Source organism: Xenopus laevis, chromosome 9_10S (assembly GCF_017654675.1).
Source record: "Xenopus laevis strain J_2021 chromosome 9_10S, Xenopus_laevis_v10.1, whole genome shotgun sequence".
In the NCBI taxonomy this organism is placed as follows: domain Eukaryota; kingdom Metazoa; phylum Chordata; class Amphibia; order Anura; family Pipidae; genus Xenopus; species Xenopus laevis.
Window position 1 is genome coordinate 33,145,251 of NC_054388.1, and position 20,490 is coordinate 33,165,740.

The 20,490-nt window shown below is 39.7% G+C and overlaps 1 protein-coding gene across 4 annotated transcripts in view; it reads left to right on the forward strand.

The window, feature by feature from the left end:
• Positions 1-238: 238 nt before the first annotated feature.
• LOC108702747 (pleckstrin homology domain-containing family G member 4B-like) overlaps positions 239-20,490 on the forward strand; it is a 31,775-nt gene continuing 11,523 nt past the window's right edge. Inside the window, exons 1-12 of one of the 4 annotated variants that reach the window (XM_018238394.2) lie at positions 246-308; positions 1,538-1,824; positions 2,796-2,923; positions 5,892-6,013; positions 6,774-7,968; positions 10,849-11,046; positions 11,531-11,654; positions 12,522-12,615; positions 15,168-15,254; positions 16,452-16,568; positions 19,137-19,235; positions 19,343-19,491. In XM_018238394.2, coding sequence (XP_018093883.1) covers positions 7,086-7,968; positions 10,849-11,046; positions 11,531-11,654; positions 12,522-12,615; positions 15,168-15,254; positions 16,452-16,568; positions 19,137-19,235; positions 19,343-19,491 — 1,751 coding nt within the window. In that variant the 5' untranslated portion in view covers positions 246-308; positions 1,538-1,824; positions 2,796-2,923; positions 5,892-6,013; positions 6,774-7,085. Of the gene's footprint in view, positions 309-1,537; positions 1,825-2,795; positions 2,924-4,972; positions 6,014-6,773; positions 7,969-10,848; positions 11,047-11,530; positions 11,655-12,521; positions 12,616-15,167; positions 15,255-16,451; positions 16,569-19,136; positions 19,236-19,342; positions 19,492-20,490 lie in introns of those variants that run through there. The other 3 variants (XM_041578515.1, XM_018238395.2, XM_018238393.2) reach the window with 3 other exon arrangements.

The following is a 20,490-nucleotide window of genomic DNA, read 5'->3' on the forward strand; positions in this document are numbered from 1 at the left end:
GGTGGAGAAGCTGCTGTATTTAGTACCTGTGAGTTGAATGAAATTTGCAATCATGCCCAGCTGGATGTTCCAACTTCTTTATATTAGTCTCCCTTCTGCCATGCTGCCTTCAGTCGGTAAAGTTTTCCCAGCCACGCCTACTCTGTACCTGGTTGGTACATTTCACTGTCTGTAAAGTCAACTGTGCTCTGATTGGACAAGCTACAGACCACATATATCGAATCAGAGTGCAACTGATCTCTTCAGCATTGTGGTTTGGAAGCGACCAATCCGTGATTAAAGGAACAATGCAGTCAGCAACGGAGCAGGTTTTATTTTGTTTTATTTCTTTTTATTTTCGGAGTCAGATAGGTTTGGGGAGGCTTAGCCTCCCCTAGCCTTATTGAAAATCCTCCTATGCTAGACACTCACATAATGACTGACAAGCAGGGTGGCCTGTGCTGAACTTTAGTTCTCTTTGACACAGGGAGGTTTATTAAAATACTTTTCGACATTCTTACTTTTTCCTTACAGCCGTATATGCAATAATTGCAGCACAGCAAGTGACCCCACAGCCTTTGTTCACTTGTGTGTATAACTAAAATCTCTAGGACGCATGGAATGTCTCCACTTAGCATCTTATGAGAGTCCTCTGAGCCCTCACCTGTTACTCCTCACACCAAAGCAGGGTATTAGAGTATGGGCAGTTTTAGGCATTTGGGACTATGTTTAAATCAAATTTAGGAAATACATTGATTATTTGGCACAGGGCAACACTTTTCTCTTACCACTGCAGTTTTATACTGGAACCCGTGAAGTTTATTGAATGCTTCTGCTTCTCTAACCATATACAGGGCTCATAAAAATATAAAATATTGTTCTTACCCATCATTCTATAGTAATTACTCTTTTGCAATAAATGGCTCGTAACCCAGCTTGCACCTGATCCGTTTTAGCCAAATTATAATGTGCACAAATCAACTACCAGTTACAGGCCTGGGTCTTTTAAATTAAGCAGGGAATGTGTTTTTGTAGAGGTATGGGACCTATTATCTAGAATGCTTGGAGCATGGTGCATTCTGGATATGGGGGTATTTCCATTATTTGGATCACCATACTGTATATCTACTAAAAAATAATTTCAACATGAAATAAACCCAATTGGATTGTTTTCCCTGCAGGGAAAGGATTAATTATATCTTAGTTATCTTAGTTAGGATCATGTAGAAGGTAATGTCTTACTATTACAGAGAAAAGGGGAAAAAAATCAATTTTAATCATTTGATTAACATGAAGTCTTTGGCCTTCTCATAATTCCGAGCGTTAAATAACGGATAGCGTATCTGTGTTTATTCAAATACGATTTGATGTGCTCAAGCTTTAATCTGTAAACCTTTTTAAATCATAGAATATGGTATATTTTTGGAAATAGTTGTTTGAAAAACGAAGGGACTTGTGTTCCTGCTATCTTTTATTATATATTTTTACTGTACATAACAGTTTATATATACAGTATAGTTTACATAATTGATGTATGGTTTCATTTGTGTATTGTTAGTAGTCAATAGCGGGATTGCCCTGGCTACGAGAGCCAATCTACAAGGGAGACAAAGTAATCAGGGCCACCATCTGGGGGGCACAATGGGTACAGTTGTACCAGGCCCAGCCTAAAGGGGGGCCTGGCTGTGCTGCACTTTCTGAATTAGCCTGGCCCTCCTTAATAGTGAGTGAGCGGAACCTGAAGTCCCGAAGTGCTGACCCAAAGCAATGAAAACCTTAATTGCCAGAAACCCAAAGTCACAAAAGGAGCCGAAGCTGAAAAGTCACCTACAGGAAGATCCTAAGGTAAGTTCCACTGAATAGCAATGTGTTTTGTTTTTTTATTTTATTAAACCCCTGGCCACCAATTTATTATTTGAATCCTCAATAGGCCCCTGGCCACCAATGTTTTTTCTAACTTCTATGGGGCCCTGACCACCATTTTTTTTAACTTGTAGGGGGGACCATGGCCACCAGTGGGTTTTTAAGTTTTTGGGGGGCTGGCAATCAGTGAATGTTTTTTTAACTTTTATGGGGGCCCCTGACCACCAATTGTTACTGGTCTTGGAGTCAGAAAGGAATTGGTCCCCCCCCGATGCAAATTGGAGAGACTTCAGGTGGGTTTTTTCCATTCCCTATAGACATTATAGACTGTACTCAATGAACGTGTCTTTTTCTGACCAAGTTACTTTGCTACTTGTAACTGTAAGTAAGGAGATAACAATATGCCAGAGAAGCAGCTGTTCACTGGTTAGTCATGGACCTTAATCTCAATTGTCCAATCATGGGTACTTAGCAAAGTTCTAATTTGTTTGTTGCATGTTGTACGAAATAGCACTGAGTATAAATGCCACTTGTGCTACGTGCATTCCTCATTCTTATGGTTTGTACATGCACTAGAATGTTAACTCCCTCCCCAACAAAACATATTTGCCCCTGAGTTTGACAGAGCTGCCCTATCTATTTATTCTGATGTCAAGCAAGGATATACAATTTTGATTTGAAAAAGTCTGCCTTTGTAGTAGCAGGCCCTGACTAGCGATATTTCCGCTGGAGGAAACGGGTAAATACTCGCATGTTCTCTCACCATTTACCTGAGCATTTACTGTTCTCTTATGCTGGGATAATATGAAAACAGCATCTAAGTGTCTGCAGTTTTACACAAGAGTGATTTAACAAGAGAGAAAGAAAGTGGGATGGGGTTAATGGACAATCACAAAATCCCTCTCTGCAAGCAGCTTTTAAACTCCCCGGCCCACACTTTCCCTTTATCCCAGGGATCTATTGTTCCTTTCTGGCAGAAAGAACTGAATGGAGCAAATCTTAAAGAGCTACAGTCACAAGAGAATGCAGAGATGCAAAAAAGAGGCTTTAGGGCTTTTAAAAAGGGAACAAGAAAACCCAGGTTAGTGGAAAGTTTGTCTCATATCCAAATTATTGCTGATAAAGTAATGCTAATGTAATGCAGATATTGGAATGGCAGTTATCCTGAATGTTTGGGACCTGGGGTTTTCCGGATAAGGGTTTTTTCCATACTTTGGATCTCCATACTTTGTCTATTTGAAAAAACATTTAAACATTAAACACACTCAACAGGATTCTTTTTGCCTCCATTATGGATTCACTCATCCTTGTTGGGTCAAGTACAATGTACTGGTTTATTATTACAGAGAAAAAGAAAATCTATTTAAAACTTGGAATTAATTATAATGTAGTCTACGAGAGATGGCCCTCCCTTAATTCAGAGCTTTCTGGATAACGGTTTACCTAACAATAATTCCATACTAAGAATTACCCATGTATAGCTAGCGTTTATTTTTGTGTTCTTCTCTTAAACATACAGTGTCATACCATGTAACTGAAAAACGGGCACAGCACAGGACTTGGTGGAAAAAAGAAAACTAACGTTCATTAGTGCTATGTAATACCCAACGTTTTATGTCACCTCTGTGACCTTCATCAGGAATACATCTACCAATGTCTTTTGCTTGTCACCCCTAAGATGCAGGGTTAGCCCTCTCCTTAGGGTGCAAGTACTAGGACATTTATTGGGCTCAGCATTAACAGCTGTTGTTGTCTGGAGCTTTGTTAAGTTCTGTGAGCACATGTCCTTATTACTTTGCAAGCCCAGTAGAGAGGTTCAAACAATAGACTGGACAAAGTTCATTTAACACCAAAGGGTGAATATTTAAAGAGGCAGGAATGTAATTACTGCCACTTATCACTCCAGGAAAACAAAAAAGGAGGAACTGTCTCCTATTATCTGCCTATTCAGACTCATAACGGGGCAATTAAAAAGGCTGTTGAAGAGCTTGCTCACACAAGCAACTTTATAACTGTGATTAAAGCTGGCCATAGACGCAAATATCCGATCATACGAATCGAGGATTCGTACGATTTTCGGACCATGTGTGAAGAGTATCAACATTTTTCGTCTGGCGGAGATTGGTCATTTGGTCGATCGGACAGGTTCGAAAATATATGTCGGCTGTGGGTAATATCTCTGCATGTATTGCCAATCGGACAGTTCTCAGTGGGAGACTGTCACTAGCTTTGGTCGGACATAACTTTCATAAGATTGCTGTCAGGGGCAGAATATCGCATGATCTGTTCTTTTCTACTTTATTTGATCTGAATGGTTAATGGCAGGTTGGGAGATGGGGAAGTCCGATCGTTCAAGGATTCGTTTGATCGGATCTTTGCGTCTATGGCCAGCTTAAGACATCTTGAACTAGTTGCAACTTATTCAGCCACTGTGGGATCTAAGATTTTAAAGTGTATGTAGTACAAATAGTGCAATAGCTTCTGGTGATTTTTTTGTTTGTCTGTGTGAATGTTCACAAAGTAATAATGAAATCTCCTCATTACTGTCGCTGCAAATGAAAGGGCGGCATCAAATCAAATAGTCAGAACTGATGAACAAAACTGTTTTAGCCTGTGTTTAGTGTTGGGTAAGTTGCAACCTCAGAGTAAAGGGAAAACACTGCTTTATTGTTATCAGGTCTCTGTACCCAGAAACAAGAACCAGAGGCTTGGCCAGGATTCCATTCAGTGCTTCTCCTGCACTTCATGCCCCTTAAACACAATACCCATGCTGCAAATAATTCATTTCTAATTCCTATTCAGCCCCTAACGGAGAACTGAATATATGTTAATCTTCTTAGCAACCCCTCACTCTGACACATTAAATCCATCACTCCAGGCTGGCAAATTGAGCCTCTAACAAAAAGCATCTTGTTTTTATTTACATTCAGGGACAGATAATATCTAGATAGATAGATAGATAGATAGATTATCGTTCCCTACTGTATGTATACCCTCTGTCTTCTAAGCAGTGGTGTAACTAGATATTAGTGGACCCCACAGCAAATTAATTTTAGGGCCCCTGTTTTACCAATATATGTTAAAATTGCTTATTAATTACGGCCTCATGGGGCCCCCTTTTGCTCCTGGCCCCCCTGGGGCAGGGTTTGCTTTTTCTGTATTTACTCCCCTGCTTTTAAGTTCTGCAGATAGTACCTGCAAAGTTACAATATATATAATATTCTGTTAGTAAAATTCATTCTCTGGCAGCTTGGGAGCCCCAGGTTGGTAGGGGGTACATTATTTTTATAGTACACAAGTTTTAGTGAGTCTGGTGGCTCAAATAGCATCACTGAACAAGTTTATAAGAATATGTTTTACAGATATTCGTTGCTTTTGTTTATTATGAATGGATAGTCCATGAGCTTTCCAGAGGAGCTTGCAGTCTAATTTCTCTGCCACAAGCAAAAATACCAGGATCAGTTTCACCATCAGCAAATTAACTTGCTAGTATGTTTTTGAACTATGGTGCAGATTATAAAAAGATTATACAAACTGTCTGCAAAATGGCAGACAAGGCATTTTGTCCAAAGCCCTCTGGCAGAAAGTAGCAGTGGACAAATCATTTTTATCTCTTTCTTATTCCATGCACTTTACTTGCACTAAACTTTTTGTATGCACAGAAAGAACCAGAGCACTGGATTCTAAGAGGCTGGCTATCCGCTCCCATTCCCTGGCACAGGCACTATACTACAGTAGCTGAGGTTTTGGGCTGGGAGGGGTGGATGAATGGGTTCGAGGGGTCTCAGCAGGTGACTGTTGATACAACTGTTAGTTTCCGATCAGTGGAAGCAAGGAGTGGGGGAAGGGGGTTTCTATTAAAGTCTGACAGACTCTGACACCAGGCTATGTCTCTACATTCCTCTGTCTTTAGTAAGGCTAAATTCGGAAACCTGCTCTCCAATCACATCAATGGAAGGGTAATGCAGGGAGGGAGGAGTACTGCTAAGGGAGGCTAGTAGTGACTGAAGGTGCTTGGGGGTCTTCTGTTCTATTCTTATTTCTGATAGGCACAGCTCATCAGACCCAAAAAATTCAACACGATCAACGGCCGTAAGCAAGAAATCTCATCAGATGTCAGAATGAGACCACGGAACCCACATTTCTTTTCCTAGAAGTCCAACAGCAGGAGGTAGGGTACAATGACTTGCATTCCTACTTAAAACCCTTGGAAGTTTGCTTCTGTTCCACTCCAGCTTTTTGTTGTTCTTGCTTCTGTACGCCAGAAAGCTTTTCCCAGAATGCACTGGGAAAGCATAGTCTACTGTGACAGATAGCAGGTTAGGTAAAATCCAAATCAACTGGATTACCATTTAAACAGGCTAACCCTAATGTGAACAAATCTCAATATAAGGGAAGTTATATGTGAAAATAATAACAATAATTTAAAATAGCTTTTTTATTTTTTTGGCCATGAAGTCACTGGTCATGGGAGCCTATGTATATTAAAGCAATTTACTTCAGCAGAGAAATCAGTATGGCTGCTTCCACTCTTAAGGGAGAAATATGGGTTTCTTTGCACAATCGCTTAGGCCCCTTTATAGCCCAATAAAATGATTCTTCCATAGCATAAACACTTATTTATTCTGACAGCGCAGCAGAAATTTAAGGCACCTGTGAGCATTGCCGGTGATAAATAAATATATAAATAAAAGAGACTGTTTGGGCTGTATGTTTATAGCATTATTTCTCAGATCCATCTGCATTCAAACACCTCCCAAACTAGCATTTATATGATAAAGAAAGTGCATTAAAATGTAAGAGATGGCACAGGGAGATATTTATAGTTGTGATCTGGCTGTCCTGACTTCCGCAGCCTTGCATACAAATCTCTCTGTTTTCCGTGAACATGTCAGACTTTGTCTCATAGATTTCATTTTCTCCTTCTGCAGGTTCTGTAAATCCCTATGTGAACACAGTCATGCAACTTTGTAGGAGAGTGATAACGAGATTCTCTCTAATGGATTATTTACTTTTGAGCTTCTAACTAAATATCCAACTGCCTTCTCCAGATGTCACCTCTTATTACAAGAGATATGTGCTGAGCTAAACATCATCTGTAACCCTGTCTCTGGCTGCTGATTGATTGGGTCTTATAGGGACACAAGGTACACTACACTGTGGTGGTAAAGTAACAGGTGTCTTGAAAAATTCACCTCTTCCAAAGCTACCCAGTAGAACAGAAGCTGCCACAGCAAGTGTGCATGCCTGCTTATCTACCATCCATTCCAGTGCCTTATGGAAATGCCAACTGCAGCAGGACAGTAGGCACGAGAGAAAGGTCTATGCAGAACAAGAACATTCATTCTGTTAGATTTATAGACAACCTGGACCATGCACAGACCATAGAGCAGATCAGTGGTCTGATGAAACCAAGTTTAGAGGATGTGTCTCACCAGGAGATAGAAGGAGACTATGTGGACCTTTTAGACATAGCTGCTTCGGCAGAGCACATCTACTCATCTTGCCCGCCTGAGATGGGGGATCCCCCTGTCGCTAATGGAGATTCTGTTTTAAGTATTACTACAAATAATAATAAAAAGTGGATCTGTGGCCGAGTTCTGACGAGCAAGGAAGGAGCTTGCACCCCTTGTTTAAGAAGAAGGTTTAACAAAGGCTTGGATGCTCAGGAGACAAAGTGCCATTTTCGACAGTCATACCTTGCTGCTTTAAAAAATCCAGTTAGTTTTAGTTCTGTACCCATGGCGAACATTTTGGAAGATCCATTGAGCAGAGCACAGCTATCCACCACATTTGCTGCTTTGGAAAGTCCTCTCTGCTCAAGACGCAAGAATCAGGCCCACTTGCCCTCCAACAAGTTGTTGCCAGGAAAAGCAGAAACTAATAGAACTGGAGACATGTCTAGTCAGAGCACTTCAAGAAATCCCAAGCCCAACACCACACCTGGTTTAGAACCTTCTCCATCTCTTGTACACAGACTTTCATTTCTAAGAGGTCAACGGAGTTGCTCATCACCAGGAGATGGAATTGCCATGGATGCCAATGCCAACCAATATGGTGGCACCTGGAGGAGAGTGTCTGCTGTTTGTTCCCCCCGCCTTAGCAGGAGTAAATTCTGTGGAAAAGGTAGGCTAAAAAAAAACACTGGTCAGGTCCTTCCTTCAGATTTTTCATACTACTCTTTATGCATGCAATAGGTACAAAAAGGTACATATGATTTTATAGAGTCCATTTAACAAATGAAGAATATAGAGTCTCCATCATTTTACATACATTTACATCACTATAGCCTGAAGAAGTCTTAATAAAAGTGTGGAGCACTTATGTGGGGATGAATTTAAAATGTATACATTATCTATAAGCTGGATATTTCATGTAACAGAAAAATATAGCAATGTTTATTCTGTGGCAAAAAGTCATAAAGATTTTGCATGTTTGTGGGGGGCATGGTTGAAGGATGTGAATGGTATTTACATTAGAATGATGATGGCTTGCATAGTGAATGTATTCTGCTAAAAAGCAAATTTTTGGATCAGGGATGTAATAGACCTATACCAGAAGCTGCAGGGTACAGGTTACACAGCAGATAACAGATACATTTTGCAGAAATCCCATTGTATTCTATTGCAGATCTTATCTGTTATCTTCCAAGTAGCCTGTGCCTTTTCTCCTTTATTAGAATGGCTGCCCCAAGGCTACGCTATAACCTTATAATTATTTATAGTATTGTTGTCTTTCTAAAGCAAACACATAACATTTACCAATGCACAGGAACAGTACATTATATTTTCATTCTTTTAAAACGCTTTTATTTTATGGTGTCACTTCCTTTAATGACTCTGCCGCTTGAACTAGTCATATGGGTGACATTAGAGAGGAACTCTGAGAGCTCTGTATTTGCAAATCTAGCCCAGTGTTTATGTAGCCAAATTGAACAGTGTTCTGTTTAACCAATGACCAAATGGACAGAATTCCTCATTTGTCTCCAGCATCAGTCTCTTCTGGTGCTACCCTTTAAATAGACAGTAATGAATACCTAGTATCTTTGAAGAATGCCTCTACTGAGACAAGCAATATAGCAAAGCACATGAGCATATAAATGCAACTAGTCAATGAGACAAAGTTCTCTGTTAATTCTTTATATTCTATAGTGGAATTTAAAACTATTAAGGAAAAAACAATACAAAAGGGAAATTCCCTATACCAACCAGTCACTGTACTTTTTCATGAATTTCTACTGTTCTATTTTTTTGTTCTTCTCGATTGGAATGAGGGATGTTACTATCTAGAAAGAGATCATGGCCTAGTGTATGACCCCAGCAGTAGAATATGGGTTTGAGGGCATCTTATGGTGTAATATATCAAAGCTGTGTGTGTGGGGGCTGGTTTCTTCTTGGCAGAACTGGGGTACCATGTGATCTCAAGAGCTATAAACACTATGCAGATTAGAGTGCTACTTGGCATAATCAGGCAAGTCAAGGCAAGGCTACAAAGCGGCACTGGAGACTGGTCAGGAGATTTTGACATCCCCCAGTGCCTGACCCCAGGGGAGTCGTTGGGGTCTGGAAGTTGGTTGGTGCAGAGAATGTGGAAGCATACATTTTCACACAATAAATGCATGCTGAAAGGCAGATGCCCAGCAAATAGCCCACAGTTTCTTTAACATTGCTATTAGGGAGACTGTTTACATAACTAATATAATTTTGAGGGATGGCTCATCCTTGTTGAGTCAAAAAAATCCACTTCACTACTAGAATGAATATAAAGTTATTTCCTAATTGATCTGTGTATTGCCCTGTATGAATTAATTGATTGTTAGCCAAATCATTCAAGCAATGCAAGAGCAAGGGCCCCTAGTCCCCATAATTGTGTTTAGCAGGCACTACATTTTTTTGGGTGAGCCTGCACCCCAGTTTGGGGAAATAGTAGTTTTTTGTTTGTTTGTTTGTTTGTTTGTTTTAAAAATGGTTACTCTGTGCTTCATATTTAGAGGTGTATTGGGTTTAAAGCAGGACTGACCAAGATGTATAGACTGACCCAAAGGTAATAGACTAAATGGGAAGTGATATACAAACAATAAAACCTATCCTATTCTTTCAAAAACAGCCATCGCGTGACCAGGCAGTGGCTCGGTCTCTGGATGAAAAGAAACAGAGTAGCAAATATCAAGCTGCAACTCTCAGAGAGAGATGCAATTGTATTTGGAGATAGGCCAGTTGTTGAGATCTTAAACAACATTACAGGGACCTGGGGACCTTGTTCTTGCCCTGATTGAATAATTCGCCCAGGAGGCAATCATTTCATAAAGAGACCCACACAGATCAATCTGGAAATGACTGCATTCTTACAGTAGCTTAATACAGCATTAACAGGATTTTCTATCCTTCATGATTGAGATCTGATTTATCCTTAAAATAAGCTGGGTGGCTATTGTTTATGACCCATACAAGAGTTAATGTTGGGCTGTATACAATGCCAGGTAACCCATATCCTGGTCACTAATCTTACACCCCCCCCCCCACTTGATCTTTCTCCCTGGTGAATGCTTGCTCACTCCGAGAAATCCCACCTGCCCCAGAGGTACTTTACATAGCCACTTTCACTCATTGCTACCACTGGCAAACTCCCAGCAAACTTCCAGTCCTACACCGGCTGTTCCTTTGTGTGCCCCCTATGCAGTTGTGCCCTAGGCTGCTGCTTCTGCTTCCTATGCCTACACCTAACTTTTTATGACCAGCTTAAAATATAAGAAATTGCCACATTACCAGGCCCAACCACTTATCCATCATTTGTTTTGGGTAATCCTAAATCAGTAAGGGAAAACACACCTAGGTACCAGGTACATTTCACATAAACTACATGTTACAGGTCATTTGAATATGTTACAGGCATTAATGATTAAGTTATGGTAAAGCTTACCTATAAATGTGCAACATCTCAAACTATTTTGGTTTTTTTTTGTGTTGTAGACTAACAAAACAATCTCTTTGTGACTCCTTTCTGCAGCAACTGCAGCCAATGGCAACTCTGGTCTTGAGGTGACTTCCACGGTTCAGAAGGTGCCTTCCAAAGCTGGACTGTGGGTGTCCATAGTAGGATCTCCTGTAAAAGTCATTGTTCCCTCTGAGAATATCCAAGACCCTCCCATCCAGTGCCAAGATCTGAGCGCTAAACTTTTATATTCAGGAATTGCATGTCTTCCAGGTGGGTATCACTGGTAAAGACTTTAAAATTACATCACCCAAAGACATTTTCTTGATACACTAATAATAATTGCAAGAGTAAGGGCTGATGGTACCTTAAAGTTATACTAGCAGTATTATAACTTACATCAGGGATCCCCAAATTTGAAAAAGAGTTGGGGAGAAATGCAAGCATGAAAAAAGTCCCTGGCATTCCAAATAGTGGGTTATGATTGGCTATTTGTTACCCCTATGTAAAATGGCACCCTGCAGGAGGCTCTGTTTGGCAGTACACGACCTGGGCTTTATGCCACCAAAACTTGTCTCCAATCAGGAATTCAAAAATAAGCACTTGCTTTGAGGCCACTGAGAGCAATATCCAAGCGGTTGGTGAGCAACATGTTGCTGGTAAGCCACTGGTTGGGGATCAATGACATTGTTCTAAGCCCATATCTACACTGAATAGTTTACTATGTAGTATTTACTTACTAATTTTGTGGACCCAGGGAGCCGTGACAAGCTGGGCAGGGCCGTCATCCAGGTGACCACTGACAGTACATCTTGGGATGCTCCTTGGTGCTCGACAAGGGAAGTGGCACGCCTCCTGCTCTACCTCTGTTCTATTTCCAGGTAAGAGAACACTGGATTTATGGGCATTGTGTGTTTCTTGGGTCATTCCAGCAGGTACCAAAGCTTCTCCAAATATTCATACCTTTAACTCTACAAAGAGACTACTCACCAACCAACTGTTGTTACTGCTACAAATCCCACTATTCCCTGAAAGCCAAAATCTGTACTTTATCTATAGACAGAAACTGCACATTGAATATATCCTTAGGGGTCATCCAGCAACCTAATAATCAAGGATGTATCTTAAGTACGTGCAGTCATGATAGCTGCCATACTGGATACAGTGATCAAGTCCAATTAAAATCTCTTCCTTAGGCTCCAATAAAACAGAGCCTTCCTTTGGCCATACTGAAAAGCTTTGGAATGTTTTTTTGCTTCAATAAGCAATAACAAAGACATTAAGAGTCTCTCAGACATTGGGTTACGCTTGTTTTACTCAGAAAGAAAAGCCATACAAAAGATATATTTGTATCAATTCTGACCTGAGCATCAAAGTTTAAAATGTGCACACAAAAGAATTTTTTTTTACGCACAAAGAGATTAGCGGGAACATTGCTTAGGCCTACAGCTGAAACAGAAGGGATGCAAAATTATGTTTAAAAGTTGTAATCTTTTTATATTGCAATGCCATCATTAAAAATAGAACTAGGCTGTGTGAACCATTTATACTACATGCATCTGATTTGCATGTGTGTGTGTAGAGTTGTCAGCAGCCTGCCCATTAAAGATGATGTCATGCCAATATTATTAATAAGTAAGAAGGTAAATAATTAAGGAAGGTTGGTATTATTTCCAACCCTAGGGGAGAGTTATACCATAATATACAGATATGATTCCTTTTTACAATATCATGATATCATTGTTCAGGAAAGAAGTGAAAGACCTTGGAATGCTGATTCTGGTGGATGCCAGGAAACAAGCCCCATCGCCGTGCCTGCATGCTGCTCTACACTCAGTACAGGTGAGGCACTTCCAGGCTTGGTGAGACAAGGTTCAGCAATGTAGTGACAGCTGTTCTGAGCTACTCCCCTGTTCTAGACATGTTTTCATCTGACACTAAAGTGCAGTTAGGAAAAAGCATGAGTCAGTAGTGAGCTCCAAGCCAAGAGCTGTTCCGTGCTACAATTACAAAAGCATCTCTGATGAACCCTCGGTTCCCTCAAACTGGGAAATCCCTAATTAGCTGTGGTCCAATTACACAATTGGCTTCCTCTTAATAAAGAGCGCGCACAACCTTCTGAGGATTACATATAGGGTATATTGAGAAATGTCAGAATTGGAAACCCTCCCAAAACACAATGTGTGTCTGAAAAGCTACTTTATATTGACATTTATTAGGCTATGAGCAAAACAGCTCAGCATGCACATGCCTGCTAACGCATGACTTTACAAATCTGAGATACATTCAGTGGGCCACAGAATTGCTTATTACTGATGGAAATAAATTGACAATGTACTACCAGTAGATGTACTATCACAGACATGTTACTGCTAGAAAACACTTTTTAATGAGATTCTACTACTGAGAAACTTACCAGTGCCTAACGAGGCACACATTCTATTAACAAGACAAAGGTCTTCTAATTAACCAAATTATCTACTAGCCAGAGGAAGCTTTTCTAATGATTATCACATCTGCTTCTAACTGAAAAACATTCTACTGCTAATGAAAGAAGTCTTCTAAAGACTAATGACTATAGTTAAAGCCTGTACCTAAGTGCCAACAACATGTATTGCTGATAGAAAACCCTTCTTTGACACCTATTGGCACGCATTTTCTAGATTCTATGGGACACAAGATGTTTTGCTGGCTAGTCAAGATGCTTACAAACTACCAAGTGTCACTCTTCGGTAATAGGTGTTCTTCTTTAGAAAGCCTTTCTACCAGCGGAAAATTGTATCACTCTTATTTAACAGTAGTAGGTGGTGTTCTTTGTTAGAAAGTTTTCCCATTAATGGGAAGTTCTGTTAGTTGCCCCAGACCCATCATTATCAACCTGAAATAAGCTTGTTTAAAGTTTTAATGGCATATTATCCTAAACTTCAAACCTGTGTATTTCAGGTTGATAATCATGGGTGTGAGTCAGAAAGATTCATGTCAATGCATACTATTGTCTATGGGTAGCATACCTCCCAACTGTCCTGTTTTCAGAGTTACAGTCCCTCATTTGACAGCTCCACCCGCAGTCCCCGTTTGTACTGGAAAAACCCGACTTTCTCTGCACTGAAAAGCCATAAAAATAAACAAAGTTTCTAACTTAATTGGCTTTTGGCAGAGAGCCCAGAACAGCCTCCAGGTGCAAATAAGATACTCTGTAACAATTTTATAAGCAAATAAATAATTTTTACAATATAAGATAACAAGTCCCTTGGGTAAAGTTAGACTCACAGCTTAAAGGGCAAGTCACCTTCATTAGAAAAATTGTAATAACTGGAAAAAAAACACAGAAATATGTTCAAACTTCCATAACCTGGCAAATTTTGTAAAACGAACATGGTAATTAGGGGGTGTGGCCATACAACTGGGCATGGTCAAAAATTTGCAGCGCTACACTTTTTTCCCCCCTCTCTTTATTTCCCAAATGTTGGGAGGTATGGGGAAGTAACCCACATTAAACAAAATGCCCTGTGTACCTTAGCCCTAACAGCAGGGGTCCCCAACCCTTTTCACCCATGAGCCACATTCAAATGCAAAAAGAGTTGGAGAGCAACACATGCATGAAAAAAGTCTCTGGGGATGTCAAATAAAGACTGTGATAGCCCTATGTGGACTGACAGCGTACAGGAGGCTCTGTTTGAGAGTACACATGGTTTTTATGCAACCAAAACTTGCCTATAAGCCTGGAATTCAAAAATAAGCACCTGCAACTTCCAAGGGGTTGGTGAGCAACATTTGGCTCACGAGCCACTGGATGGGAAATCACTGCATAAGTGTGAAATGGCTGCTCTTGTTAATTTTTGATACGTCTGGTGTTGAATGAAAACTCAACTATCTAATACCACTGGTAGGAAGCTGTCTAATGAAGAACACCACCTATAGCCTTTAATAAAGAGTAATACCAGATACCACTGGTAGGATGGCTTCTTATGAAGAACACCAACTACTACCATTCATTTTCAGGTAGGTCTTGTTTGGCGGGGCACATCGGGATTTTCCCATGTCCTGTTGGACTGGTCCGACCCTGGTGTCTACTACTAACATAAATGATCTTTTCACGATTTTTCTAAAATTAAAATCTTAAAAATGAGACTGCTTCCTAATGAGCCAATTATAGCAATATAATCTCCTAATAAGAGTTGATGCCTGATAGTGAGTGACAGCTATATAATTAGTTGGGCCACCATCCAGTAATACAGACTCCAACTGAATTTAATTAAGTAACTGCACCAGTCTTCTCATAATGTAAAATGTATGTTACAAGGTGGCCTGATTGCTATTTTTTTTTACCTTGGGCACGTTCCTAAATGTGATGTTTCAGCAAACACCTACACTCTTACGTCTCTTTGTTCTAGGCTTCTTTCCCTGGATCCATTCAAAGCATTTTAATCCTATTGGAAAAGGAGACGGCTTCCCAGCTGGATAAAATTCCCGGGCTGCAGGTGAGTCATGATCTCAAGACTTAAGGGTCTATGAAAGGGTCTCAGAGTGCAGTAGGGTAAAAGGTAGAACTAATGTAACAAACTAACAAATATAACAATTTAAAGGTAAAAATATGTCCTGTTTCTTCGTGGAAAAAATGAATGGCCTTTATATATGGTATTTATATGCAGAAATGGCTGTGCACATTCTAGGCACATGTTTTTCTACGTTAAGGCTATTGGCATAGAAAGTGGGTAAAGGGGTTGTGAAATGCATTGTATTCTATCAGAGATGGAACACGTAGCTTACAACTGTTAAATTGCAGTTCCAAATAAATCCAAATGGTCCCCCTATGGCCACTTTTGAAAGCATAAATCATTTGTTTGATTAGGCGTGTGGTGCAGTTCATGTTTATGTTTAAATACAGCATTTCTAGCCTTATTCTATTTTAAACTTTACTTCTCCTTTAAGCTAAATCTAGCCATACACGCCCAGATTTGTCTTGGCCAATTCTGACCATACTTCACAGTCTTCTTGGCATGTATATTAGCTGAAGGCTATGATGAAAGACCATCCTGATATCCTGTGAATCACAATTGATCTTTTTTCAGATCTGAATAGAACAATAACCATCCCTGTGTATGTCCACTTTTACTGCACTTCTATGCAACTAGTCAGCCTCTCATATAAGATTCAGCCTGTATACGGCCACCTTAAGGGCACAGGTTTCCATGGCTATTTATACCACAAAATATAGATTAGATCCCATACAGTTAGATCCAATATACCTTATGGGGGGGCTTCCTTTCTAAGCAGATGTATTAGAGCACACTCAAATAACTGATTCCAGTACAAACAAAATCTAACAAAATAACTGCATTTTGCACAAATTCTGCATGTAGCATGACCTCTAATACATCTTCTAGGCAAAAGGAGCCCCCCTATAAGATATAATGGGCAACGCCCATTTGAATGCTGGAAAGAGTCAGAAGAAAAAAGCAAATTAATTATAAAACTATAAAAAATAAATAATGAAGACCAATGGAAAAGTTGCTTAAAATTCTATTAATATATATATATATATATATATATATATATATATATATATATATATATATATATATATCTATATCTATATATACTAAGTTTACTTAAAGGTGAACCACCCCTTTAAATAGAGTGACTGAATCATCTCTGTCTTTCGGCACACATTGCAGGTGGAGGTCTTGACATCGCCAAAGGCTTTGAGCCGGTACGTGGAGATTGGGCAACTGACCTGGGACCTAGGAGGTACCTTCCCATACTGTCACAGCGAGTGGGTCCAGTTTTACCAGGTGCCTGTTAGAAGCACAACAGAATGAATGAGACGCAACGTTGTGTGTCTCCAGCTGCATGCTGATCTACTTTGATATCTTGGCCTGAATAACCCTGCATGTAATTAGCACAATGTATAAGGATGGGGTGTGTGTATGTGTGTGTGGGGTCTTTCCATATATATAGTCATGGGGTCATTTTACAACGGGAGCTTACAATATATGCCATTCTAGGATTTTAGTTTTAATTATGGCTTACTATTATCTACTTAAACATGTCCACTTAATACCTCTGTCCAACAAACGCAAAAATGGACATTCCTAAGTAAATGGCGTGAACTTGCAGTCCAAACTATTACTGCCAGAAAAGCACTGGGGAGGGAGCAGACCACTTGGGGTTTTAGGGAAATACCATTACATGGAGACTGGCAAATAATTTCCTCAGCTTTTGTGAGTTTAGCAGCAATGTCAGAAAGCATTTATAAGCTTGATTGGATGCACTTCTGGTGAGCACATTTGTACCCCCATAATGTTTTTTCCTATTAATCATGTGTGAAACAAGAAATATTAGGTCAATGTTCATATAGGTAAAAAAAACTGTAGGGCTAATTTTCACACATTAAATAATTTCACATCTGATATAAAGAATACAGAGAGCAATAAATATGAAAATCGGTAGCTTTGTCGGCAAGCGGGTGGGTTTTGGGCAGACCAGATGCATGTGCGGCCTTACTAGGCATAGTCAGAGCAGAAAGAGAGTCAAATTATCCCTTATTTGAAAATTCTAATTAGTGGCGTAACTAGATATTACTGGGCCCCACAGCAAATTATTTTTCAGCCCCCCCACAAAAGTCTAGAGGTTGACCTGTTTTACAAATATTTATTGAAATTCTAAATAAATAAGGGCCTCATGGGGCCCCTATACTTCCTGGGCCCCCAGCCGCAGGGTCTTCTTCCTCTGTAGTTACTCCTCTGATTTTAAATATTGGAAGGTATTGTTGTGTCATTGTATTCACTTTAACCCTGGCACCTGGAGAGCATTGAAATGTGTCTGGAAATGAAGGTATAACATGGGGTGGTCGGGTTAGCCCAAGACGAACCTGACATGTAAAATTTCTGGGTTGGTGTCTTTGCTTTAACAGCACATGGGGTATTTTGTACTGATCAGTAAATTTAAAAACTTGTGCTCCTACATAACATACCACCAACAATGGAATTGTAAGATAGTAATATAGTAAGTAAGGTTGAAAAAAGACACACATCCATCAAGTTCAACCTTTTTTTTTTTTAAATCTGCCTAACTGCCAGTTGATCCAGAGGAAGGCAAAAAAAAAAACCATCTGAAGCCTCTCCAATTTGCCCCAGAGGGGGAAAAAATTCCTTCCTGACTCCAAAATGGCAATCGGACTAGTCCAATGATCAACTTGTACTATGAGCTATCTCCCATAACCCTGTATTCCCTTACTTGCTAAAAAGCTATCCAAACTCTTCTTAAAGCTATCTAATGTATCAGCCTGTACAACTGATTCAGAATTCCACATCTTCACAGCTCTCACTGTAAAAAAAACCCTTTCGAATATTTAGGCGGAACCTCTTTTCTTCTAATCGGAATGGATGACCTTGTGTCAGCTGGAAAGACCTACTGGTAAATAAAGCATTAGAAAGATTATTATATGATCCCCTTATATATTTATACATAGTTATCATATCACCCCTTAAGCGCCTCTTCTCCAGCGTGAACATCCCCAATTTGGCCAGTCTTTTCTTATAGCTAAGATTTTCCAGCTTAGTTGCCTTCTCTGTACCCTTTCTAATACAATAATGTCCTGTTTGAGTGATGGAGACCAAAACTGAACAGCATTATAATGTCAGTTTGAATACAACAAGCTGTTATGAAAAAAATAGCAGAATGGAGAGCTCTTACATTAACATTATGTTGAAATACAGTAATTCCGTGCATGTAATGTTCCCATAGCTTTTGAAGAACTGGAGGTTAAGGGAATCCATTGCACTTTCACATGAGCACAAGTAGTAAATAACCGTACAATAGAAACATCGTTATTGAACTGCACCCCCAGCTACGGATATAGAAATTGTGGCAACTATATACTGTATCTTTCAATCTCTTCATACTGCTGGAGCCACCAAAAAAACATTTCATCTAAATTTGAGCAGTGCTGTTAAAACAGCTTTAATTATATTAAAGGGAAACTACAATTAAAATTCAAGCTGCCTTTTCTGAAAGAGAATTTTCTAACATCTTTTTAACAACAATTTTCTAATACTTTTTTTTTATTTACAGAACTCACTGAATAAGCAATTTCCATTTTTAGAAGAATAGCAAAATGATTATATTTGTTAGTTTTTTGCCTCTTGTCCTACAGAACAGGAAGCTGCCTTCAGACCCCTACCTAATTTTTTACCTACCACCTTTACATATAGAGACAACAGTTTTCATTTTCCATTTACATTCATTTCATTTGCTTCTTACCCAGTGTACCATCCTTTTCCCAAATTCACCACAATCCATCCTTGTCACAAGCATTTTTCCTCTCCTTCACCACTAACACATTTTCTTTGCTTTGCCAGAAGCTGGACGCATTCCTGTCAGACCTGAGGAAGGCCTCCGACTTGCTACAAAACTCCATCCAGGAGCTGGGAGAGGGCAGTTCCCCACAAGACTCCCGGGTAAGGGCACAAGTTAGGCCTATTACTGGGGATATGTTGTGTGACCACTAAGAGAACACAAGCTCCATGCTTGACTGTGACCAGTAACTCTTGGCAATTCCATGTAGGAAGTGGAGGAGAAGATGGCACAGCACAGAGATCTCATGAAAGTGGTTCTAAGTGATTCCCACTTGGTATCCCTGCAGCGGGAAGGAGGGACAACCTTGGCCAGACTCCGCAAGGAGGCCATGCGCTTCTGCTGCTCTCAGGATGTCAGGTAAGCACTAGGCATCAACACCAAGGACTATGAACAGCATTATCCATTTTGACAAGTTGTAACACAAAGCTAAGGATGTCTCTTTGTTTTAAGTTTTATGTATATTGAAAATTGGAATGCGGCTCAATCTAAAAAGTAAATCAAATGCTGACTGTGACTAATCTCTAGTCCGGGTGTGTAAAAACCCAGAGCTCAGCACTTCAGACAGCAATAAGTTTAAAATGTGGGCTCAACCTACACACATCAACATGTTGAGAAACCAAGTGAAACAATTGTCATCTGCACTCACCGATATACTCAGGTGGCTCGGTTGCAGCGCCCCAACCTGAAGCTTTGGGTGATACATAGGCAATCGAAAAAAAAAAAATGACGCACTTCTGAAGTCAAACGATTTGGATAAAACTTGATTTTATTCCATAAAGCTAAAAGAGTGTCCTGCCGCGTTTCGTATCAAAATACATCATTACACGCTGTTTTAGCTTTATGGAATAAAATTAAGTCTTATCCAAATTGGTTGGCTTCAGGAGTCTATGTTTTTTCTTCGATTTCCAAGAAGATATATCCCCAAGGGAGAAAAATGATTACTTCCCATAATCCAAGTTACTAATGTTTATTCATAAAACCTAATAAAACTTAAAGAAGCATGCTTAGCTTTTGTGCTGCAGAACCTGTCAAAATGGACAGCGCTGCTCACAGTCTTTACCAGTAGGTGTATCGAAACGTAGGACACGCTTTTATTCCATAAAGCTAAAAGAGTGTCCTGCTGCGTTTCGTATAAAAATACATCATTACACGCTGTTTTAGCTTTATGGAATAAAATCAAGTTTTAACCAAATCGTTTGACTTCAGGAGTGCATGCTTTTTTTTTCTGTTCACAGTCTTTACCAGTAGGTGTCACTGCAACCTAACTCTAGTCAAGGTCAGCCAAGTATTTAACAGTAACAAGGAGAGTTGGCTCACTGCAAAATGATTGCTGTTAAATACTGCTCATTACATGTT